This window comes from Prionailurus bengalensis, chromosome A2 (assembly GCF_016509475.1).
Source record: "Prionailurus bengalensis isolate Pbe53 chromosome A2, Fcat_Pben_1.1_paternal_pri, whole genome shotgun sequence".
Lineage (NCBI taxonomy): Eukaryota > Metazoa > Chordata > Mammalia > Carnivora > Felidae > Prionailurus > Prionailurus bengalensis.
The window spans coordinates 154,157,707-154,183,670 of NC_057348.1; the positions used below are offsets into that span (position 1 = coordinate 154,157,707).

The following is a 25,964-nucleotide window of genomic DNA, read 5'->3' on the forward strand; positions in this document are numbered from 1 at the left end:
TTCTGTGTCTTCCGCTCTCTCTCTGCCCCTTCCCTGTTCATGCTGTGTCCCTCCCTCTCAAAAACAAACATTAAAAAAAATTAATTTCTGATAAACACAGAATCATTTTGTAGTCTAAGTATGTCTCATGCAGTATTTGGGACATGGTTATACTAAAAAATGATTCATTGCATAGCTGAAATTCACAGTTTGCTGAAGGCTTCTATTTTTATTTGATAAATCTGGCAACTCTATTCTGACTTCATAAATACCTTATCCCCTACTGGCTCTATGGTCACACTGGGGGGAGCAGGTATTGCCTATGGTAGGGCTCTTGGGATCGTTACGCAGAGTCAGAGGGATCAGATCACAGAGGTACAAATGCAAAGGGAGAAACTAAGCTAGGCAGCATACCTGAGTTTTCCTGGGGCAGCCCTGGGAGTGTTAGAGCGATGGTTTTCAAACTTGTTGACCACAACACGTCGTAAGAAATATATTTAGAAGTCAACCCAGTACAGACATACCCACGTAATTAAACAAACGTTTTGTGAAACAATATGTAGTCTTCTAGGTGTGATATACTCTATGTTCTATTCCATTCTATTTCCTTTTTTAAAATGCTGCTCTTAATCCCCTAAATTGAATTCACAATTCCCTAAGGGTTCATAGCCCACATTCTGAAAAACACTGGGTTAGAGGGTTATAACTCAGGAAAGTGAATAAGGAGCTTTTTTTTTTTTTTTAATCCACTCTACAAATGAGGAAATGTGTCAGATCAGTTAAGAGACTTTCCTAGTCCATTTCACTAATTTGTGGCTAAACTAGGAATGAAATTGAGGTCTCTCAGCTCCCAAGCCTGTGTTTCTGGTTTCATCCTACCATACTTTCTAGTGTCCATTTTCCCTATCTCCAACTTATAACACACATTCTAGGATCCACTTTTTTGTTTTATTTTACCTGATTACACTATTCCTAAACCACTCTGTTATTACTTCAGATTCTTCTAAAATTCCCAAGATTTATATCATTGCTGATCTAAACTGATTATATCATTGCTTATGACATCCACCTGACTTCTAAAAACATTCAAACTAATTCATCTTGGCGCTGACCCTTTGCTCCGCAGCATCTTACTTCCCCTCTGCGCCCAACCTTGTCTCACTATTTTGGTGCCTCAGGAGATCTGTACAGTTCCATGTACTCTCCCCTGGAGACAGGCACTGCCAGAGATGTAAGAAAAACATAAGAATCGTAACTATTACTTGTTACCATTTGTTCCCTCTAATAGTCCCTTTCGGAGTTGAGAAAACAGAGGTTCAGAGAGGCTAAGTGTGTTTCTCAGGGTCACACAGCAAACACAGACTTGAAGAGCTCAAGTCTTTTTGCTCTAACTCCTATGCTCTGCCATCAGCACATGGAAGTGTGCTGAGATGTCCGCAGACACCTGGCAGGAATACTTCCGGCAGGAATACGCTGGCAGGAAAAAAAAAAAGACATCAATCCAACAGATATCCATGGAGGCTGTATATTTTCTCACATTCTAAGTCTAGATTTTCAAACCACATTCAGGACTTTCTGGAATCTTACAATCACTCAGTTTACTATCCTCTAGATCTTCTCTGTGACCATCCACTCCACGTGTACTTTTTTCCTAGCTGTGATGACAAAGTCCAAAGCGACGCGTGGTCCCCAGGGCACCTTTCCCGTGTCTCCTATCGTGGCCCTAAAAGAGTACATCCTGGCTCGCAGAATCCAAATGCAGAGCTCCTTCTGGTGGTAGCTCAGCAGTCAGTCCGTTTACACGGAGAAGTTAACTTGGCGCTCTCCCTCCACCCCGCAGAATAATCTTGCCTTTGGCTTCCTCATGGCTGAGCACAGGGAGCCACAACCCACCTTCCTCGGGGATGCACGAAGCAAGACGCTCATAGCAAGACTCACAGACAGCAATTTGCAGCTCCCTTTCCCCAGTTTATCTTCCTCCACCCTGAATGGAGCTGGGCGGATGGCTTAGACACAGGCTCCAGGCTGGATTCCCTGCCTCAAAGCCAGGTTGAACCCCTGAACCAGCCACATGACCGTAAACCTCAGTTTCCTGTTAAAGGGGATAATAAACCTATTGGCTCCATTCGGTTGGGGCTGATTAGATGAGGTGACACGTGTAAAGCACTTAGCATGCAGTCCTGTGCCTATGCCCCCCAGAAGCATTTGTTTCTATTTTGCTGTTGTTTCGATGCTTCCTGTCACTCCCATTGTACAGATGTCATCTCAGAAGCCTTAAGGAGACACGTGTCCCTTCATGTGCCTCTGATCCACCAGGGTCTCAGCACGTGCATCTGTGCCCCTCGGCCAGCAGCCCCTCTGCTGCCACTCCCGCATCCCTCACTGCCCCTCTGGGGTCCCTTGCTGCCCCTCCCTTTCAGCCTGGAACTTTTCCTGCCCTCCTTCCCTTCCAACAGAGTTCCTCTTTTCACATCCTATTTCCCCAGAACACTATTTTCGGCCAGAGACCAACAAAACAATGGTAGAATTACCAAGACCCGAGGACTTGGAAGGATTTCAGACATTGCTGGTTGATCCCGAATGCCCTCTCCTGGGCACCTGCTCGGGACCCATCATCCACTGGTCACTCCAGGAATGAAGGGCTCACCTCTTCCATGTTTCAAACAGCTGGACCAGACCATTAATCCACAAATCCATTTCCCTATAGTTTCCATCTATAGCTTCAAACTCTGGGCCCAAATGACCCTTTAAAAGACTGCCCACCTCAGGCTTCTGCAAATTTTCTCCATGTGGCACACTTTGAAGTCCCTTGCCCACCCTAGTCTCCCTCCAGCCTGTGTACCTCTAGAGGGTGATACAGCCGGAGTAGCAGGCTGACCCAGGGTGCGAGCAGATGGTGCAGAGGAGAGCACAGTAGCTGCTTCCATGATGGTTGTTTCCAGTGACGGGGACGGGGGGGGGGGGCGGCCATTGATAACCCGTTCTCCAGTTACCTTCCCTGAATTTGTCAAAATGTATCTCAATTATTGCAACTCCGTAGAGTAATAAGTCCTACAAGTTTCAAATACACTGGATAGAGGGGTGCCTGGGTGGCTCAGTCGGTTGAGCTTTCGACTTCGGCTCAGGTCATGATCTCACGGTCTATGAGTTCGAGCCCCGCGTCAGGCTCTGTGCTGACAGCTCAGAAACTGGAGTCTGCTTTGGATTCTGTGTCTCCCTCTCTCTCTGCCCCTCCCCTACACATGTTCTGTCTCTGTCTCAAAAATAAATAAAAACATTTTAAAAATTAAAAAAAAAATACACTGGATAGAAAAGGTACTTCCTTTGATTTCCCCCCCAAAATTAACCCCTTCAAGCGTTCCAAAGCATGGTAAACAACTTCATACTTCACCCTCTTCAAATCTTTTCTTCAAAACACTTAGCTCTGTTGTGGTTTTATGTGTATGCAATTCGTCTCTCTCCCCCCACTGGCCCAACTGGAGGCTCCAAAGAGAGGGACTCACTATGGTAGCCCCAAAGCCCATGGGAATCCTGGGGGCCCTAAGGAACGAGGGAATGGATCTGTTATAGGCTCTGATCCCACCTCACCTCATCAACCCCATCTCCTTTCCTGTCATGTGCCAGACAACTGGGGGTCTGAGAACAGAGATCCTGCATTGGGGCGGCACCCAAGAGCCCGTTCCAAGCATGGTGTCGTGGCGGGGCCTAGTCTTCGGGTGAGGTGTGAGAAGCCAAGCGGGCATCTTCAGGGAGAAACCAAGTCAGAGAGAAGGTCAGACCTGCCAGAGGAGAGTGGTCAATCTAAACAGGCCGGCCAGAGGGGAGGAACCTAGGGCTCAAGACACCAGGATGGATGTGGGTGGGGGGAGGGGCACACAGGGCTCCTCAGCTCCTCAGCTGAAGCGGCAGGGAGCACTCACCAAGTGCTTACTGTGTGCCAGGCATCGGTAAGTGCCGTCTGCAAACAGGCTTTTTGCCGACTACGCGAGGTGTATTTGTATTATCTCCATCTTACTGGGTGAGAAACTGAGGCTGACAGTGAAGCTGACCACAGTCACACAGCCGAGAAGCAGCGAGACGCAAATTCCGATGTGGGCGATGTGACTCCTGTGGGCTTCTACCCAAGGCACAATACTGGCTCCCGAGGTGGAAGCTTGATGTGGAAAGAGGGGGAAGACCCTGAAAGAATTCCCCAGGCTGTCTGCACAGAGCTAGACTTCATATAACGTTCTGTAAGCCATGGGCTTAAGCAATGCCCTGGGAACTTAAAGATACAGCTGAGACTCAACCCTCAGGCCCCATTTCCTGTGGGGTGTTACAGGTGACTCCAGGGTGCAGCTGAACTTGAGAACCAGCATGAATCAAAACGCAAGGGGAAACTGCTCTTCCCTGCTCTTTCCACGGCAGAGCCCAGAGGCCAGGGGGACCCCAGGACGGGAGTCTCACTTCCATTCCTCAACAGGGACTGGAGTTTCAAGTTCTCACACCCCAAGTGAGGCCGAAATGGGCTGGGGCAGAGGAAATGTACTCTGGCCAAGACTGACCGACAGTCTGACGACCGGGTACAGAGGACGCATGCGGCTTTTCCGTTCGACTGTACTGTACTGTTTCCAGCTCGACTGGCCAGTATTCTTATGGGAATGTTCAGGACCCCCTCCTTCCTTGGCTACATACGTGTGAAGTCTCACCCCGTGTTTCCTAGCTTCACTCCTCATAAATCAGTTTTCAGGGCCTCTGAGCCTAAAACAGTTAGCTGCAGAAAGCACAATTTTGATTACAACATGATACTTCCACTAAGAGCACTCATCAGAAAGAAAGGTAACGCACAGGCACACAAAGAGCTTTCCGAAGTGAATTCCAGACGTTTTTGCTCTAAATGCATATGACAGTTGCCCTATTTTTAATTTACCTTAAAAAAACCACATTGGTGGGGCGCCTGGGTGGCTCAATCGGTTAAGCGTCCAACTTCGGCTCAGGACACAATCTCACAGTTCGTGGGTTCGAGCCCTACATCGGGCTCTGTGCTGACAGTGCAGAACCCGCTTCAGATCCTCTGTACCCCCCCTCTCTCTACCCCTCCCCCATTGTGCTTGCGCTCTCTCTCTCTCTAAAATAAGTAAATAAACATTTAAAAAACACCACACTGGCAAGCTAAGTGATCTGGGGGGGTCCCAAAAACCAGAGCAGACTGCCCAGGCCAGCCTTGCCTTGGCCTAGAAGACCTAGAAGACCTCACGGGACCTCCCTGAGCTCAGGGAGTTAAGGGCTCTGTCACAAAAAATGGTGTTTTCTCATCAGACAGATTTGCAGTTTTACAAAATTCAACTCCCCTACCAGAAATCCAACCCTACCCACCATTAGTCTGAGCTTTTGGAAAAGACTCTTTTCTTAGATTACTGGGGAAAGATCACAGCATCCTACGGTCTGGGCCAAAGGGAGCAAGACATCAGAACGGTTTCTTTGGAAGGTGGTGACTCATTGTGGGGTTAATGAACCTTGAGAAGATCCCACAGGGGCCCTCCTCCTGCTGCCATTTAAGACTGTTGTCTTGTGCCCTTCCCTTAGGAAAAAATCAAGAACAGCTGGGAATTGTGCGATCTTCAGGAAACTCTGCAAATATATGTATCAGTCTGGCCAGGACCCTCAGGGGTGGCCCCACACTGACCCAGGGACAGTCTTGGAGCAACTGCTCTTTGTGAGGAAGCTCGGAGCCAGCTAGGGTTAGAGAGAGAAGAGGGGTAGGCGACCTGAGCTAGGAGCCCTGAGCCCCGCCCCCCCACCCCCAGTTTGACAGGACACTATCGCACAGAGCAGGGGCCTCCTCACGGGCCAGTGAGCTCCCCAGGTGCTCATGGGGGTTACAGGTCCAAGGCTCAGGAACAGGACAAGGCAGAAACTCTCCACAGCTACCACATCAAAAGCAAGCACTGTAGAATTCCCTGAGGCTCCCTCTCCTTTCCCAAGGAGCCGCCCCACATCGCTGCCCATCTGGGACGAGGGCCCTCACCAGCCCAGGCACTCTGCCAGGCACCCAGGAGGACCCAAGAGGTCTCTGCAAGGGCTTTTCGCACTTCAGCTGGGAGAAGCCACTGCACACCCCCCACCTGCCTGGCCGGGGTTCGCGGACACTCTGGACTCACAGAGTCCTGTCCTCCCCCAGCCACCGCAGGGGCTCCCTCTTCCCGAACGCTCCCGTCCCTCCAGCCCAAGTATGTGCTCCTGCCTCAGTTTACGTGCTATCTTATGAAGCCTTCAATCGTCCCCAGGCCGCCCCTCTGCCGCGGTCATGGAGCAGAGCATGAGCACACCCTTGTGTGTCCTTCTCGAACCGGGAAGAGAAAAAAATCCTCCTTCCTTGCTTTCCTTGTCTTGGCCCTGTCAGCCTTTGGAGGGCAGACAGGGGTTCTCACTCACACAGCATTATTTCTGCCAGGCTGCACCCTCTCTCTGCCTGCTGACCTTGTGCACAAACCCTTCTGAGCCTCGGTTTTCTCATCTGTAAAACAGAAACTCAATAAAATGATACACGCGAAACTCGCCCTGTGCCTGTCCTCCAGGACTTGGTCAATGAATCCTCAGTGTAGCTGCGAGCATTCCCTTCTTATAAAAACACTGTTGGTTCCGCTCTCTGCTCCTACCCCTGCCCTGCCCCAGGCCAGGCTTTCTTTCTCCTGTCCCCACCCTTGTCCCAACGTCACCTGGAGCTGGCTTCCAGGCCCCTCACTCAGAGGCTTGGCCCGGAGGGGAGACACGGAGGTCATCACAAAGGTGGCAGCTGAGGGGCAATGGGGTGTCCTTGGTCCAGCACCCCACTCCTCTGTCACAGCCATACTGTGGGGCCAGCACTACGGGCAGGAAAGCCGCCAGCAGTCTGTGCTCCTGGCAAACACAGCAGTTCGAGAGCTAACTTCTCAGATCTGTGTCTTGTGTGGCAGGATGTGAGCCGCATGTCCTCCTTATGTCTGCTGGGCGGTCACCCCACCACCTCTGGTCCTGACTCCTGGGCCTCCTGTCCAGGACCCTGTAGAGCAGCAAGGTCCTTGCCCTTTGAGTTCCTGGAGGCCATCTGCTGTCACCCTATGATGGGCAGGAAACATGGCCTGGCAAATGGGCCTGGCCCAGCTCAGCCACGCCCACCTCCTTAAGGCCACTTCTCTGTCCCCAAGTACCCAGCTTCCCTCCAGGTCCACACCTCCAATCCTCCCTGGCCCATGGCCGTGGACTTGACCCCAGGCTGCCCGGAGCTACCGTCCTGCAAAAATGCCTCGGCCCACCGGCTCCTGCCCGGGGCCTCCTGATGTGACACTGCCACCTATGGCACCTCAGAGACCCCAGTCTGCCCCCACCTGAAGGTCAAGTCCCTTGAAGAAGCCTCACTGCAACGCGGGGGACAGGCACCCCACACCTGGCCCTGATAGGGAGCAGCAGACGCAGAAGACAAAAGAGACAAACAATTCCTGAAGATCCACGGCGAAAACAAATTGCCGTAATTAACACGTGCCACCTCCACGATACATGGGCTGCCACGTGGTTGGCGTGAAGCAGAGAGGCATAAACTGCAGAGAGCACGCACTCCAATAAAACGGCAATAAACGATGCGCCTGTGAAGGAACTCGGTTCAATTCTGCTCCAAAACCTTGTTTAAGTGCTTTTATTGTTTCTGTGTGAAAGAGCACAAATGCTTTTTGAAAATTGCTTCAGCATAAGCCTCCCCTTCTCTGGGAAGTGTTTCCGATGCCCCCCAATCCCTGCCCTGAGCAGACTGGGTGGCCCCCACAGGGCCCCCTCCATGTCCCCATTCTGTGCTCCCCTCCCTGTGAGCCTCAGCGGGGGTCCACAGGGCTCCTCCCCCCCCCCAGGGCCCCCACCCACCCAGGGGCACACAGCAGGCGTGGGGGACACACTCCCGGTACAACAGTGGTCTGGACCAGGTGGTCTGCAAACATCAGGGGAGCCCCAGAGGTTGGTTGCTAAGGGCACCCTTGGAGGACAGATGAAATTCTTCTTATTGGAAAGATCTTCAAAATAAATAAATACATCAAATAAAAGCGTAAAGATAGGAAAACATAAACAGAATCTTTTTTCACAGAGGGGAAGGGAGGGAGTAGTAATGTCCCCTCACGTGGCCACAGTCACCTTTTTTGGGGTTCCGTCCTACATTAGAGGAACAGCCCAGTATCAGATAAACAGCAACAATGACAACAAAAACGGGTAACAAAAGTTCCCCGAGTGGGGACCGGGCTGATGTCCCCGAGGGCTCATGCTCTGGAAGCTCTGTCCGCAGGAGCAGCTGCTTGCTCGAGAGCGATGCCCCTAACTGAAGCCTTCGCTGGCTGCCTCGGGGGCCCACAGGCCCAGCTTGCTCAGCAGATGGGGGTGATGAATGGGGAGCCTGGGCTGGGAGCACTCAGCCTCTCATTCCATGAGACCCTCCTCCATTCCATGAGAGATAGGAGTCTCCCTGGGACCCTCTCTCCCCACACTTGGGCATGAGAAGGATGGCAGGGAGTGACCATCATCTCTCCGGATGCCCACGCCAGGGAGGTGAGCCCTCCACCTCCTGTAACGTGGTATGAAGGAAGCATCTGCCAGGCCATTCCAGAGACGCCCGGGGGGGGCCCACCTGCAGGCCGGCTGGCCCAGCCTTCCCTCTGGACCTTAGCAGCCCCCCTTCCCCTGAGGCTCCAGCCCCGACCCAGCCCACCAGAGGCTGAGGTAAGAATTCAGCGTCTCAGCTCCTCTGAACAGAAATTACTATCAAGCCTCTGAGGAACATGCTGTCTGATTTAGCGAGTCTCCTCCCACCCCCAAATTTAATTACAAAAAAAAAAAAGGTTTCCCCCCCAAAACCTCATCCTCATGTATTCAAACCCAGTCCTCCGGCAGCAAGGGGAGGAGGGATGCTTTTTGGTGTCCTTGGGCCCACCACTGTCAAGGCAGCTCATGTTAGCTGTTACTCGGGGGCCCGTGTTTACTTAGCCTCGCCACTGCAGAGGCCACTCTTGACAAGGAATCCTTTTCATGAAAAGCCACCAGCTGCAGAAAATCGGCAAGGGCTAAAACCGTGTCTGGTGACAGAGGTGACAAGACAGCCATCATGGAGGGTACGAGGCAGCCCTGGAGACAGACTCTGACTAAAGGCCAGCTCTCCCAATGTCTGGCCATGGGGCCCCGGGCAAGCCACCCAAACTCTGGGAACGTCCACCTCCTCCGGGGCAAAGCGGAATCTTCCAAGGTGACAGGAGGTGTTCTGCAAGGCTCTTTATTTAGGGAAGAGTTGAGGCAGGTCTGCAAGAGCCTCTGCGATGTCTTCCAGGGCTCATCTTCTAGCATCTTCCTCCCTCTTCTGATTACAGGAGTGGGGGCCTCTCGCCAGTGTCTCCTCCAAGGCAGCCCCACTGAATTCTTTTTTTTTTTTAATGTTTTTTAAGCTTATTTATTTTTGAGAGAGAGAGAGAGCGAGCAGAGGAGGGGCAAAGAGAGAGGGAGAGAGAGAATCCCAAGCAGGCTCCACACTGTCAGCACAGAGCCTGATGTGGGGCTTGAACTCACAGACCTTGAGATCGTGACTGGAGCCGAAACCAAGAGTCAGACACTTAACCAACTGAGCCACCCAGGTGCCCCAAGCCCCAGTGAATTCTTAATTCTCACTGGCACAGTCGTTTCCATCCCTCCTGGGAAGACCCCACGCCTGAGGCTACCGTGGACTCACCGGTCCCTGACCAGCACTTCTAGAAACAAGCAAATCTGATACATGCACTCCTCACCTCATGCCCCAAAGCAGAATTGCAAACAGAGCTTCTTAAGAAAATCCCAATTGGCACCCTCTGAGGAATCCTTACTACCACCCTTTGAAATGTGATTTGTCCCCATTTCACAGACGAGCAAACTGAATCTTGGTGAGGCTTGATAACTTGCCCACTGTCCTCCAGTCAGATCTGTTGAATTCCACATCTCTGCTTTTCCACTTACAATTCTGTCTGTCAACCGTGAAATGCAAAATCTCAAGAGTTGATTATAAAAGAGAAAAACAGTGAATTGCTCCTTACTTTTTTTTTTTTTAACTTCAAAAACGTACTCATAAGTAGGGCTGAATATATTTTAAAGCTTAGCTGGGTTAGTGGGATTTTTTTTTAAGAGCAGTAAATGAGCCTATGTGAGCACAGGCAGAGACAAGCCACCCCACCTCTCTGAGCTGTGGGTCCTCATCTGTGCAGTGGGGCCCCCGGGGGGTTGAACTCATGGACCTACTGAGGCTCTGAGGCTCTTTATCATCCTGTAACTAATCTCCTACTCATGTGCCGGCTGCCAGTTCCTGTGACTCCTTTCTCCTAAGCCAGTGAGTAGACGTACTACACTTTCCTCGCTAAAATCTGGTCCCAGACTCCATTTAGGCCTCTGGACAGCATTCTTGGGCAAAGGAGACTTTTTTCTTTTTTTCTTTCCTTTTTTTTTTTTTTTTTTTTTAGCTTCAGCCTAGCCCTCCCCACTTATATCCTGAGATGGGAAAATGGACTGAGCAGGCAATAGGGAATTTAAAATGAGCTGGAAAAAAAAAAAATCCTGCCACAATAAATCGCATCACAGTGGAGATCTCTATCTAACCAGAAAATTCTCAGTCCAGACAATGGCTCATTTATTTCCAACAATATTCAATACAACAGAATTCCAGGCCAACAAAAGGATTTCTACAGGTTCTTGGAGTTGGTTGCAAAGGGATTTAACCTACATAGAAAAGAGAGCTGTTCAATTATAGATTCCCAGGCGTGAGGGAGACCTTTGTAAATAAATTGTAAGGGGTCTTGCTGAAAATGCGGCTACTTCCCTGGGGAGCATCTCACCTACCGACAGTGTGAGGCCGATGTACCACGGCCCTGCCTAGAGGACGTGTGGGTAAATATTTGGGTAGAGACGGTTGCTGCCGGGATGGTGGGCAGAGCCAGCTATCGGAGGAAATGGCCCTCTCTCCCAGGCCCAGAGATGATACATTTCTAGAAACATCCAGGCAGGCAGCCTCTAAAGACTCCTGGGCTTTCCAAACACATTTCCTATTCTATGGTCAGCAAGACCGCGTTGTGAGCATGGGCGGTAAAGAGGAGGCAGGAAACAGGAGGGTGGGGAGGGGTCTGGAAGCCAGCCTTCTAAATTTAACATGCAGTTGCTTTTAGGCAGAGTGGATAAAAAATAAATTCCAGTGCTTAAAGCTCTTATCTTTGTTTACCATTTCCCCAAACAGCACCTGACCTGGGCTCTGACTTTTAGACTGAATTATCAACACGCACACAGGAATGAGGGATGGGGGGGGGGGTGCTGGGGGTGGAGGTGGGGGGTAAATAGGGCAAGTTCATCACTCTCCACCTTCACGTGACATTTCTTCAGCCAGCAGGTGACCCAGGATCTGCTAGCGTCACAGGCTGTCCCTGGGTAGATGTGGTGCCATTTGGGGGGGGGGGGGGTTAGTCATGATGCTTCAGACCATCCTAGATGTGGAAGTTACCATGAGGTCACACATGTCTACCTCCTTTCAATGAGGGATCCATGAATATCCTCCAGCAACCTCTTCAGATGCTCAGTGACAGCTTTTGAAAATCTCCAGTGTGCATGGGGCTTGTCTATTTCATGAAGTTCTAGTCATCTGAAAATCCTTCCCTATATTGCATCAAAACTGTTCTCCCCACGCCTTATACCATCGTCCTGGGTCTGCCCCACTAATGAGAGGAGCAGCACGTACTTTTGCTTTGTCACATGTCTGCTGCTCAGTCGTGTGGCAATGCTCTCATTTCTCCCCCTTGGTTTGCTCAGGTCCCCCGAATTCTTGGAGTGTGCCCCTGGAAGTGGCATGCCGGCCCCAGCTCACTCCCCGTCGCTCCATCCCCTCTCCACCCGCTCATCTGTTAACCCTGCTGATGCTGGCCCACCCCTCCCCCATTCAGTTGACTGATGCAAAGGCCATTCCTTGTCCTTTATCTCCATGGCTGTGTCCAGGAGACCCGAGACTATCCAGAGTCTCTTCCTTTCCAGCCCCTCAGCCTCCTTTCCCTGGGAAGCCCTACAGTTCAGTCCTTGGTGCCCTGCTTTTCTTCCAGCCCCCATCCCGGGGACTCATCCCCCTCTGTGCAGCTGAGTGGGACACCATCTTCCCCAACACAAGCCTGCCAGAGCTGAGCTCTCCTGGAGGAGGCAGCCCACCCAGACTGGTCCTCCGTCCATCTTTCGGCACCCCCAGGAATGAAACCTCGGGATCGCTTTCATCACTTCACTCCCTGCCCCCTTACATCCGAAGACTCACCTCCCTGGACTAGTCTTCCTTCCTTACGATGACTCTGTATCAGCTGCACATGAGAGTTTTCCAGGGACCGTTTAGAACACTACTAATTCCTGCACACCAGTCCAGACCAACTAAACCTGAACATTTCGAGGTAGGGCTCCGGGCTCGGTGGGGAGCAGCCAAGATGGGGAATCACTGCTTGCACTGCTTCTCTTTCAACCCCCTGCCCACTCTGACCACTGCTCTGTCGTCAGAGACCCTCACTTTTGCCCAGGCTATTACAATAGTCTCCTTGTTGTCTTGTTGACCAGCTCTTCCTACTGTCCTCCTATACATCATCTGTCAGAGTTACAGTCATTTTCAGTGTGTCACTTCTACTCATCAAACCTTCAGTGGCTCCCTATTACCATAATAATAAATCTTTGAAGGAACAAGTAAACAGTTTCCCAAGTACATAGTGAGTTGAATGTATAGGACTGTGTCTTGTCTCTCTCTCCCCCTGCCCCCACACTCTGCTAAAGGCATGTGACAACCATGTCCTAGACATACTATCTATGTGGGGACAGAGTGAACAAAAAGCATCGGTCTGCAAATTAAATACAAAACACTCTCTCCCTGGTGCAGAGAAAGTGAGCTGGGCGATTTAACCGTCACTTACTTAGGGGCTTATCTCTTTAAACATCATATACCACTTGGTTGTTAATGGAGAGAACAGAATCCTAAATATTACATAACAACAGATAATCCAAAGACTCGAATCGAGTTGATTTGGGAGTGTGTTTTATGCTTATGAGTCCTTATGTCTGGTAACTGGGACAGTTCTTTAAAATCAGGTGATTAGAGATGTGTCTTATTTGTCTCTACCTCTCCTTTTCCCTACACGCCCACTAGAGGGATAAATAACTCTGCTCCCAAATAATACACTACTTTTTTCCTCTCAACCCTTTCCTGGAATAGAGATAGTGGTTGGGTTTCAGCGAGTTGGAATCTGGCGGCAGAGGGAAGAGGGTCAAACCCATAGTGAAATTAAACAGAAGGAACTGGAATGTATGTCAATGACCTGTTTTCCAACTGATTCACTTAAAATTTGAGGTACAACCAATTCCCTTATGACCCAGCAAAGCCACTCCTAAGTACAGAGCCAACAGAAATGTGTATGTATGTCCACCAAAAAAACATATACAAGGGGCGCCTGGGTGGCTCAGTCGGTTAAGCATCCGACTCTTGATTTCTTGATCTCATGGTTCGTGGGTCTGAGCCCCGCATCGGGCTCTGCGCTGACGGCACGGAGTCTGCTTGGGACTCTCTCTCTCCCTCCCTCTCTCGCTGCCCCTCCCCTGCTTGCACACACACTCTCTCTCTCCAAATAAATAAACTAAAAAAAAAAAATATATATATATATATGTATATATATGTATATATATATATACAAGAATGTTCAGCTTTATTCATAATGGCCCCAAACTGGGACGACTCAAATGTCCACTCACGGTGGAAAGGATGAGTTGCCGGGGGAGCACCACCCAATCACTCGAGCGGACACACTTCAGCTCCACACCACACCATGGCTGAGTCCCCAAGATCTGGCCCTGCACACACACAGACCAGCCTGGGCAAAAGCCCACAGATGGCATATTCTGTTTATACACAGATTTTTTAAAAGGCAAAAGTAATCGCTTGTGTTACAAGTCAGGATGGCAGTTGCCCTTGAGGGGGCTGTGATTGGACAGGGACACGGGGGCGCCTCAGAGTGCTGGCAATATCTGGGGGCTTGATCAGACATGGTTACGCGGGTGCACTCGCCCTGTGAAAATTCACCGAGCTCTGTGCTTTAGGTTGTGCTATATATTTTCCGTATGCATGTGATTCCTCCATAAAATGTACAAAAGGAAAGGAAGAGGGGAAAATGGGTGATAGGCATTGAGGAGGGTGCTTGTTGGGCTGAGCGCTGGGTGTTGTATGTAAGCAATGAATCATGGGAATTTACTCCCGAAGCCAAGACTACACTGTACACACTGTATGTTAGCTAACCTGACAATAAATTAGTAATTAATAAATAAATAAATAAATAAATAAATAAAATATTTTAAAAATAGGAAAGGAAGAGAGGGAGGAAGGAAGGGAAAGAGGGAGGATGGGAGGAGGGGAGAGGGAGGGAGGTCTGTGCAGTACAGCATGACGAACAAGTCTTGGAATTTGAAGATCTGTATTTAGTTCTGACTCTGCCATTTACTAGCTGTGTGACCTTGGTTAAGCCACTAACCTCTCTGAATCTCTGTTTTTTTTTCACCTATAAAATAGGCAGCAAAAAAACTGTCCTACCTACCTCACAGTGCAGTTGTGAGGACCAAATGACAGAACTGATGTAAAAATTCTATTGTACCCAGTAAAATACTGCAGGGGGGCAGAGTGCTATTATTATCTTAGATCTCCGAAGACAGGAATTCTTATGGAAAGTCAGGGATATTGATAAGGCTCAACCCAGGGCCTTCGGTGGTAAGGGCTGGCACTCTGGTGTGTGTGTGTGTGTGTGTGTGTGTGTGTGTGTGTGAGCGCACACACAGGCGGGTTTGTGTTCTTTCATTACAATCTTGTCACCTAATCCCTTAATGGCCTGGCCTCAGAGTACAGGAGCACCTGGAATAATCCAGGGGTTTATGTGAGATGGGTTCTCTTTCCTTTTAAAGTGGATATAAATAGACATACACACTCTCCTAATTACCTTTTCTAAGGCATGGATGCATGTCTGCATCTAAATCTGCCAAATTCTTTAAGTTAGCATGTAGGACTTTCTGGGCATTGGCTAGGCAAAGCAGTGATGTTGATAGAAAGATCCCCCGCCCACCTCATAGCCCACCCTATCCCTCCATCCCCCACTGCTTTTTGCCCCAAGCCTGGAACAGCTCACATGGGCCCATCTATGGAATCTCAAAGCCAGGAAGTCAGAGCCTCTGTTTAGAGAACTGGTCAGTGAGGAGCCCAGATCCCCACTCAGGCCTCGCCTGCATCTTGGGGACCGGGCGCAGGGGGAAGGGGCTTTTCTCCTGGGCTGGTGGTCAAAAGGGCAAAGCGAAGGTTGCTACATTTTCCGCAGTTTGGCTTCATACTATTATCATATGTTCCCCAGGGAATGAGAGTGAATGGAAATCTTTATTCTTCATATGGCTGTACAGCCCCTGGCTGTCCCCATGCTAGCATGTCCAGTCTTAAGGGATTTCAAGCTCCCTGCTTCTAGAGGGCAAAGGCTGGCAGAATTTAGCCCACTTTATATAACACCACGTCCGGTGACATACGCGTGGGCACTCACTAGTGCCATCCGATGCTGCCCTTGTTAGTCCTCAGGAAGGACAAAATTGAAGCCGCCTCCACTTCTATTTCCTTTCACAAAATAAGAAAACGTTAATTTTTCTATGAGGTCCCTGGCTCTCCAGGAAAAATCTTTTTGAAAGCAGTGACATTTTTATTTGCTTTTTCTCATTCTATCTGCACACACCCTGTGTGTGGTGTAAGTGTAGGTGTGAGTGACGTGGGGGCAGGACGTGCATGTGTGCACGTGTGGGTGCGTGTATGCACACGTGTATGTGTGTCTAGCTCTCGAAGAAAATGGCACACAAAAATCTGAATGTAACAAGGTGACCTTAATAGGTGAGGGCAGTATTATTTCCTATTTGAAAGGATTTAAACACAAATTTTCCAGAACGTTCCCTTAACCATCAGGTTTATCCCTTGCATTTAAATATTGGTTTACAGATCTAAGCTCTAAGAGTAAAAGACTAAGAGACCAAGAACCTTGGAAGTAAAATTAGAAGTTACTGCCCACTGAAAATCAACATACAGATGAAAAAACCTTCTGGAAAATCAAGGAACTCTGGACTGAGAATGTAAACCACAAGGCAAAGATTCAGTTTATTTTTAAATCTCAATTTTTCCAATACTTAGTAATTAAATATTTACTATTTAATCAATGTTCCCCAAAATCAAATATTAAAAAAATATTTAACATTTCTTTTTCTTTTCAAACTTGTAAGAGCACAGTGGCTTATGTTATGAAATAAATTCCTGCTGAAATAAGTTTCATGGGATTTTAAAATCACTTTCTTCCTTAACACATCCTCATAGAGTCATTTAATTCATGCAACAGACAGCCTCGTGATGAAATGAGCTCCCTGCCTCCAGATAACGTTCGAACAGAAGAATTACCTGTTCCTTTGGTACATTACCAAAGATGCAGAGATCTTTCACCTTCACAGTCTCCTCCACCCTGCCCTGTGAGCCAGGCATGACCCCAACTTACAGACCAGGTGACCTGCTGATGTTGCCCTTGGCAATTGCCCCAAGGCCACAGCTGCTGGGCGACGGATCCAGGACAGGATCCAGGGACGGAAACCCTGGCTGGACCTAGTGACTACCCCGAGGCATGGCCAAGGTCGGGGAGCGAGGCCTCAGTAGCAGTCTCGCTGGGTGGGAGGCAGGACAGGTTGATTCTAGTTCTGAGTAATATGGCCTGCGTAACCGAAGTCAGGAAGAACCCTGGGGGATGGCTTTTTATCTTTATCTTTTGGAAACACAAGATGCTTAAAGTGCTTCTTGGTTCAAAATGAGAGGATGTTCTGCTCAGATGCCCCTCAGTTCTCCCGACATTCCAGGCCAACCAGGTGCTCCTCAGCCCTGAGCAGCACAGAGGGTCCAAGCACCCAAGGGCAACAGCAAGGGATGGGATGGGCTGGGCCAGAAACCTCAGCTCCGAGCTCCTGGCCTCCTGCCTTCGAGGATGCTGCTGCTATTGCAAACATTTGGGGTGAGCTGGCCAGCCTTTCTTCTAAGGGAAAGCATTCTCTTGACTAAGCTACCCTCTTTCCCTTTCTCACTTCAAGTGAATTCTACACCACCCCCTCCCAACATTTTTTTATTGGGTAATTTTTTTTTTCTAGATGCCAAAGACAAATACATAGCACCCAACGAGCACAAGTACCATTCCTGGTTCATTTCTTGACAGTGCTCCACCACCGACCACGCCCACCACACTTCTGACTCAGCCCAAAGGCTGCCCCGCGTGGGACGGCTTTCTGCCTCTTGTGCCCAGAAAACTGCCAAGTGTCCTACAAGATCCGGCTCCAAACCACACCTCTCCCACTTGGCCAGCCTGACAGAGCCATTTTTAATTCTGTAACGCATCTAAAAGGCTATGCCACAGTACTGTTATTTCAATTTCTATTCAGTATTTTAACTTTTTTTTTTTTTGAAGGAAAACTTTATACAAATTAGAATACTTGAGGGGACTATGTACGCATCACCCAGCCTCAACAAGAGGTCAACTATGGTCATTTTGGTTTCATGTATTTCCCCACCTTCCCCCAATTCCAGTTTTTGGGGTTTTTAAAAATAAAAATCTCAGAAGTCTTATGTCATCTGTAAATATTTCATTCTACGCCTCTAAAATAAAAAGACTCTTTTCTAAAACAGGACAGCCATACCATTATCACATTAAAAACAAATGAACTGGTGAGCCTGGGTGGCTCAGTTGGTTGAGCATCCAACTTGTGATTTTGGCTCAGGTCATGATCCCAGCCAGGGTCATGGGATGGAGCCCCATATTGAGCTCCATGCTGAGCTGAGTGTGAAGCCTGCTTAAGATTCTCTCTCTCTTCCCCTCCCCACCATCTCTCAAATTAAAATAACAGCAAATAAACCATAATTTCATAAGTATATCAAATATCCAGTCACGGTTTAAGGTCCTGTGATGGACTCACGGATTTTTTTTTTTTTTTAGATTGGTTTGTCCGAACCCGCATCCAAACAAGCCCACCCACTTTTCGCTGGCTTTTTTATCCATCATAAAGACCTTGGCTTAGGCTTCATTTTCTCCTGTTAGCTTCCCTGATTCCAAATGCCTGGGATGTGCGTCCTTCTGTTCTTCCACAGAGCCTTGTGCTCACGGCTCTGAAACCCTCACCATTGGTTTGCATTCTAGGACGGACTATTAGGTCCAAGACGGTGGGAAGGGTCAGTGTGTGTCAAAGTTATGTGCCCTGTGCCTAGCACAGTGGCTGGCCAATAGCACACATCTGCTCAGCAGTGTCGAATGAATAAGTGGATGAATGAACTCTCAAACCGAACTGTTTCCCGTTCCTCCTAAGTCTATCCTACAGCACATTCCACATCCAGTATAATGATTTGCTTAGAAGTCGGCTTCCCCAAAGAGCAGAGACTTGATCATTTCTGGATCCTCAGCACCTGACAGCAGGTGTGCATCGAGAGATTGCTGAATGAATAAGGATGTAAGTTTTCTACTCCAAGTTCTAGCTGTGAGTTTAGCCTCGCAGTTTTCCTCTCTGGGTCTCCTGTTTCTCATCTCTATGATGAAAAATTCGGATTCATGATTGCTAAGTCTTTTGGGAGTTTAATTTGTGATTCTGAGTAGGGGCCCAGCCTCGCAAGGGAGTCCCCATTTGCCATACACTTGCTGCCCTCTGCTGGTATGATTGGTGTAGGACCCCTTTATTCCTGATTTTCCTGAAAGAACTACTTCGAGGCAAAGGTCCAGATGGGCAGACTGGTCTGTCAGTGGGACAGGGATTTGAACCTCATTACCTTACCTGGGTTTGATTAAAATGTGCAGGCATGAACCTCCCTCCATCCCATCTGCCCACTCCTCCCACAGAAAGGATCACGGGGGTAGATCGCAGAAGGACTAATGCAGTGAGTGGTCTCAGCCCCCAACACATTACAACCACGGCGGGGGTTGGAAAGAACTGGGGCCCAGGCCCCACTTCAAACCAACAGTTGAGTCCCTGGCTGGGCAGGGCCCAAGCATCCTTATATAGTAAAAGTCGGCCCACTGCTTCTAACGTTCCATCATGCAGAGAACCGCGGGACCGAGATGATGTTTACATGTGTATCTTGAGCCAAAAGCTTGGAAGCACAGTAAAAAGCTCATCCAGAGAAAGAATAATGAAGACTGTGACTTGATCACATCAAATTCCCTTAGCCTACCTTTAAAAGTTTTCTTTCTTTGACAAATGCTGACAGCTTCTAAACCATAAATTTTGTTTGGGGAACCAATTCCATCTACCGTTAGGGACGTTGCTTCCACATCTGGTTTCTTTTTCTTTTTGTAATACGGTTCTATATTCTGGTGCACAGTACCACCATTTTTTGTGGGGTTTTAGTTTTTTGTTTGGTTTGGTTTGGTGTTTTGTTCGTCTGTTTGGTTTGGTTTCGGGGTTTTTTGTTTGTTTTTTACATTTTCTGCACATGTTGATAAGTCTCCTTTGGTTGCAGATAACAGAATTTGTCTGTGGCCAACTTAGACCATAAATGAGAAAATGCTGTAAGGGCACTGATTCACCACCCACTGGGCTAGTGACTAGTCGGAGGGTGGCAAACAGAAACTGGAACTCTAGGGGACACCAGGAAATGGTCTCTTCCTGTGTCATCTGCCTCTACTTCCCTCTGCACATTTAATTCATTTCTTGTTCTCACAGCCAACTGGAATTTTCTACTTATTCATCCACAAGGCAGAACATGGTCACCAGCAGATCATGACTCACCTGAGCTCAGCCTCCACCCGCTGGAGAAAAACTCCTTTTTGTCTGCACTAGATCCAAATTTCCAGAATTGTACCCTTGGGTCTGAGGCCCACCCTTGGGCCAATCAACCATGGCCTGCAGGGCCAACTATGTCATTCTTTTATACAAAGTGAAAATAGGGGGCCCCTCATTCAAAACTCGGGGAAAGTGCCATTAACGGTAAATACAAAGGCTCTCCCTCTTTTCTTCTCCTCCAGCATGAATCTTACCATTCATCTTTATATCATGCAATGCCGGTTTTAAATGTAAATTATCACAGGGCATTTAACTCACATGCAGGATCACTGAAACTACACAATTTGTATTTTGTGACTCGCAGGCCAGAAGAAACAAGCAAAATTCAAACTACTAAAGATTACGAGGAAGAAGAGGGGTTCCCCAGGCTCCCCCAAGGGGGTACTCCATCAGGCACGGGGATACCAAACGGGCTGGGGACTTAGGCCCCCATGCATGTTTAGGGATCCTGCCCCATCCTGCTAGCCACTAGACCCCTGCACGTGACCCAGCCGGGGACAGGGTCTAGGGAACTTGAGCCAGGCATCACTCCTTCCCACAGGTCCACCCCCAACGCCATAGCAGACTGTGACTCTTCAAAGATCTTTAAAACCTCTGTGCCGGGACACACTTGGTACCTGGGCCAAAAGCAGGCAGAGGCTGGCCCTAGCCAATTCGCAGCCTCTGGCCAGTCCTGAGACACACACCATGATGCTGCCAGCCCAGGGCAGGCACAGCTGTCACTATGCCCACTCATGATGCCTCAGGATACATGCACCCCATCCCCACCCTCTCTGTGCCTGAGCCCAGGCCCTGGACTGGGGAGGAGGGCAACTGTGGTTACAGGGCACGTCAGGGAGAGGGGGGCCAGGCTGGGCCCCAGGCACCAGGGGCGGGAGAGCAGGCAGCTGAGAATGGGTCGTGGGGAGGTGGCCAGAGGCGGGACCACACACAAGTGAGGCTCCAAGCCCTGGCGCATCCGCCACTGTCCCATCAGACTCTACTTCCAAAGTCCCAATTCGAAAGTAAAAGGATTAAGAATCACAGATGGCGACCAAAGAGCGTTAAGCTCCAAGCACAGGGCCTTCTCAAGGGCCACATGCTCACTGAGCAGGCCCTGGCGGTCTGCTGTGGAGGTGGAAACATAGGGTCTGGCGGTAACCTTCCGAAGGAAGGGTTCCCAGAAATGAGGAGGAGAGTGAGTTGGGGAAACCAATCGTTACTATTTTTTACTACAAAGTAGAAATGGAAACCCCTCCTTTGCCGTCCAAATTTATAAACATTAAACTACACATATTCTGTAACTTGACTTTTTTACTCCACAGTATACTACAGACATCGTTGAATGGCTGCATTATATTGAAAGGCTGTTCAGTGATAGATTAGCTAAGATACTTACCATGGACTCCAAGACTCCATGTGTCCTGGCCCCTGACCCCATCTCCTACCACTCTCCCCTCTGTCCCCTTGAGTCCCCATTCTGCTCCAGCCAGCTGGCCTGGTGTTATCTCCCTCAAGCAAACCAAGCACATCCCACACAGGGCCTGCCCACCTGCTCTCGCCAGTGGAGTCCCTCCTTCACCGGATGGCTTTCTGGCCCCACCCCACCGTTTCTGGTCTGGTCTGTGGTGGGGGGCGGGGGAAGGCAGGGATCTGCATTTCTAGGGTGACCCTGATGTGGCCAATCCAGGGAGCGCTCTCTCTGAGAACCACTGGCTCAGATCCCATGTGGCCAGCTGCAGGCCTGGGAATGGCTCCCAGCGGGTGGAACAAGGCCACTCAGGGCCCACCCCTGGAAAGTTGGGGGTTGCAGCATGGATTTGCCCACCCCCCGCCTGGTACCGCCCTCTACTGCTCTGGGAGGGGAGGAGAGGAGAAAGCACATCTCCAAGTTGAAGACTGCTCTCGCACCAGGACTCTCGCATCAGGTTGAAAGAAATGAAGCTGTCCCCCACCAAGCAGGTGTTTGGCTCTGTAGGGAGTGGGGAGAGAGAGAGAATTTGGGGAAACCTAGCAGAACAGCGAATGAGCCTCCCTGACCCCATCCTAACCCTCCCACCCACATCCTGCTCCCCAGCTCATATCCCATGTGTCCCTCCTCCCCAGGCCAGGGGTGAGGGTGACAGTGCCACTCCAGTGGGCATTGTCCAAGGGGCACCGGTGTCCCCCCAACACGGGCTGCTGGGTCATGCTTTTCCACACCTTCAGTCTCTAGTATCTAATCAGTTTTCCCCAACCTTTCCTCATCTGATCAGTGAAGAACAGAATCTCCTCGTTTTCATTTGTATTTTTCATCAGGGCAACTTGTATTTCTTCTTCTATGTTTTGCCTGTTCATATCTTTGACCATTTTCCTAATGAGTTTCTTTTCTTACTGATTTAAAACAGCTCTTTAGTTTCTGTTATCAGAACTTTTTTTGTGACTTCACTATGCATCCTTTAACTTTATGATGTACCAGTTAGTATCTATGTGGCCACCTCTCTGAGCCTCAGTTTCCTCCTCTAAGAGATGGGAGAACAGCTGTCTCGCAGGTTTGCAGGGAGGAGGAAGTCAGGTTGTGTGCATACAATATGTGGCCACCACCTCATCCTCCCTCAATAAATGCTTGCAGCTGAAGCTGCTGTCATTGGGTTGGAACCAAACGTCTCTATGACACTCAGAGATCCCCAGGTGCCAAACTGGTCCGGCGGGTCCCCAGTAATATACAGCACCACGAAACAAGTACAACAGGACATGTGCAGTGCTAACCCAGTGCAGTTTGGATTGAACTGACTTTGCACTTTGTGGCATCTCCACTTCCGAGTCTGCTGAGTTGGAGCGGGACTGTAAAGCTAATGGAGAAGCCAGAATGCTGTGTGACTTGGTATAACTCAACTTTCTTCCTTTGTCACGACTCCTCCATCAGCCGGCCCCTGACTACTGCAGCCTCCAGGAACACCTGCCCTACCTGGACATGGTGATTGCAGAGACCTTGAGGATTTACCCACCAGCTTTCAGGTACGCCCGAGTCCCTCCCACGGCCCCAACACACTGCCCAAAGCCCCTTTGGCATCACTGTCTCAGGTCCTCACTAGTCCTCAGACTGTCACAACCTGGGTTATCAGGAATGCTGGAGTCAAGTTCCTGGAGGATGAGGTCTGAGCCTTGGGTTTCTTTGTATCCCCTGGGGCACGATGCCTTCCATGCAGTAACCACAGCAGTAAATGTCTGGCTCATTTTCCTTTCTGTTAACTACCTTCTCAAAGCATCACTGGGCTTTTCTTAACGACCTTCCTACCCAACCCAAGCCAATCTCTTTGGCCTCCTAGCCTGGAATGGCTTTCACTAGTCATTCATTTGGCAACTATTTACTGAGCCGAATGCTGTTGCAAGCACTGGGAAATGAGCCATGTACAAAACAGATAAAACCCCTGCCCTTGGAGTTGACATTCCAGGGGGCACCTTCCAAGGCCTGGGAGGCGTCTCCTCACTCTTCAACAACCCACACTTGTCCTATCCTTCAAACTCCAACCCAAGACTCACCACTGCAGGCCATTTGCCTCTCCTCCCCCAGCATTTTCACACTGACTGTACTTCATATTAGATTCTTGGATACTTTTCAACTCCTCTGCAATATTTTGCCCAAGTACATCCACTCACACCAACCTGTAAGTGCCTTGAGAGCAGGAATCTGGTCTTCTACTTCTTTCCAACTCCCCTTAAGCGAGGCCTTCCAGGGAGCACAGCATCTTAACTTGGGTCCCCAGACCCTTAGGGAGGGAAACAGTGGCCAGATTTCAGGTTCTAGAAACAGAAGCAACACAAAGCATTTAACCCTATATATTGTAAGTTCCACTCTGCATGTCTATGAATGAATATACCACATAATCCATTTGGAGGTAGCTTTTGCCATTTTAAGAGAAAATGTGGATGATTTGAAGGTATCTCAAAATTATATTCCAACCAAAAACATCACAGAGAGTGTGACTGTAGCGACTGTGCAAAGTGTTCAGACCCAGAGCAAAGAGACAGAATTCCACAGAAGGGAGTGAAATCACATGGTCCTCAAGCACACAGGGTTTCAATCTCCCTGATCTGGGAACAGCCAGTAACTCCAGGGCCAGATTCTATGGGCCTTCCCTGATTTCCTTGGGAGCTGCAGAGCAAACTGTCTCCAATCTTCGTTTTTTAATGATTTATATCTAGCTTCCTTCCAAGGGAACTGTGGGCATCTGCTATACACATTAAAATGAAATTCGAAATAAGACATTCAGTGATAGAACAAAGGCTGTCTAGAGGAAAGAAGCCTTTACAGGACCCTAGAGATGACCGATAACTGGAGTCAGGTCCCTGCTCGGTTGTTGAGGCTCCTGGCCGAGACAGAAACCAGCAGAGTTGAACGGTCACGTTCTCTAGCAGGAAGAAAGTCTATCAATGATCAAAGACACGTCATTTCCTGGATCTGAACCCAATCAAGAACTCATCACGCGAGACCTTGTGGAGATGATGTGTTGAGCGAAAACGTGAACAGGCTCTTTAATGCCAAAATGCTCTGATCAATTCTCCTAGTGACCTTTTTATAAACAGTACTATGAAAAAGGAAGCCAGCGAAGGCATTGCTCCAGAGAACCAGCAGCTGGTTCGGGAAGGCAGGACAAGATTTGCTGATTCCCTCATAAGGTCACATACAGTGCCAGTGCTCCGTAATCACAGAACAAATTTAGATAGAAAGTCAAGACAGGTTCACATCACTGCCCTTAGTTTGCTGTGTGACCTTGGGTAAATTCTGCACTGCTCTGTGCTTCTGCTTCCTGTGTGTTCAGTGGGCACACAACGTCTGCTCGGCCCGCCCCACAGGAGTGGTGAGAATCAGTGGGACAGAACATCTGAAAAGCCACACCACTCTAAGTGGAGCACCACGTAAGGTGCGAGGTGAAGAGAAAGGACTGACCTTTCCAGTCAAATGATCTGCTTCCATCCTGCTCCAATCCTGGGCAAGCCGTGATCTCCTGGGCCTCACCTTCCTCCCCACCTACTCTGTTGGAATTTTTAACGTATCAGCCCCGCTGACTTCTGTTATCAAACAACAGAAATGAGAGAGGCAAGCCATCGTTATTTTCAGCCAGACAAGAAGCCAATTCGCTTCAGCCCAAGCAACAGATTTGGTGAATACAGGCACAGTGAGAATTCTATGTTATTTTACTTTATTTTATTATTTTAATCTCAAAAAAGCATCTTGGCTTTTCCCAAGCACTGACACACCATTATTCCCCCCAAATCTCAGAATGGCCCCTGTGGAAAACATAACTCTTGTTGAAGTGTTATCACTGTGAATCCAGGTTTCTATGCAATATAATTCAGCAGATTTTTCTGGTCTTGTGTGTGGCCTGGCCTAGCCCGGCAGGAGGCCCAGCCATATCCAGAGGGGGTCTTGGATCCAGGTCCAAGATATTTCCAGTAAAGACGACAAAGAAGGGGATGCCAGGGTATAGCCTAGTTTGACCCATTAGAACTGAGGCTGCATACATCAGAAACCCCCACCTTCTTGCTCTGATTTGAGCCCCGGTGTTCTGCTACCAGCTCCAAGCACATATTAATTGCATTGGTAGCTTTAACAGAGTGTTAAATCCCACAAGGAGCCTCAGATTGCTCTTAATTTCTCTTAGAAGTGAGAAGAGTATATAATAATAATTAGGATAACAATTATATCTCCCCTAAGATATTTAGGAAAGTCCAGTCCTATAATCTGAAGTAAAAGCCAGCATAGATTATTTTTAATTTTAAAGTAATTATCTATATTACAAAAATAATATGCTTATACTTAAAATAAAAACAAAAACCACCAAAACCAAAAACCGAAACAATACAGAAGGGTCCAAAGAGAAAGCTGACACCTCTAGTCCCCTGCCATCCTCCACCCCAGTCTCATCCCTTAGAAGAAATCATAGAAGTTCAGGTATTCTTCCAGAAATGTTATGTTCATATGAAAGAATCTATAGTCTAGCCCTTAAAAATACAATACATGGTGCCTGGGTGGCTCAGTCGTTAAGGATCTGACTTTGGCTCAGGTCACAATCTCACGGTTTGTGAGTTCAAGCCCCGCATCGGGTGAGCCCTGCTTCTCTCTCCCTCTGTCTCTCACTCACTTGCGCCCC

General features: G+C 48.9%; 1 protein-coding gene and 1 long non-coding RNA gene across 2 annotated transcripts in view; one reads left to right on the plus strand and one right to left on the minus strand.

Moving 5' to 3' along the window:
• Positions 1 to 25,896, minus strand: LOC122488395. Its single transcript, XR_006298605.1, has 3 exons — positions 24,761 to 25,896; positions 23,476 to 23,613; positions 1 to 1,199 (listed from the first exon to the last, which is right to left on the minus strand). It is a non-coding gene; the product is annotated as an uncharacterized LOC122488395 (long non-coding RNA).
• The window catches only part of TBXAS1 (thromboxane A synthase 1), a 154,945-nt gene that overhangs the window by 123,881 nt on the left and 5,100 nt on the right, over positions 1 to 25,964 (plus strand). Inside the window, exon 10 of the mRNA XM_043589705.1 lies at positions 22,736 to 22,827. Coding sequence (XP_043445640.1) covers positions 22,736 to 22,827 — 92 coding nt within the window. The remainder of the gene's footprint in view (positions 1 to 22,735; positions 22,828 to 25,964) is intronic.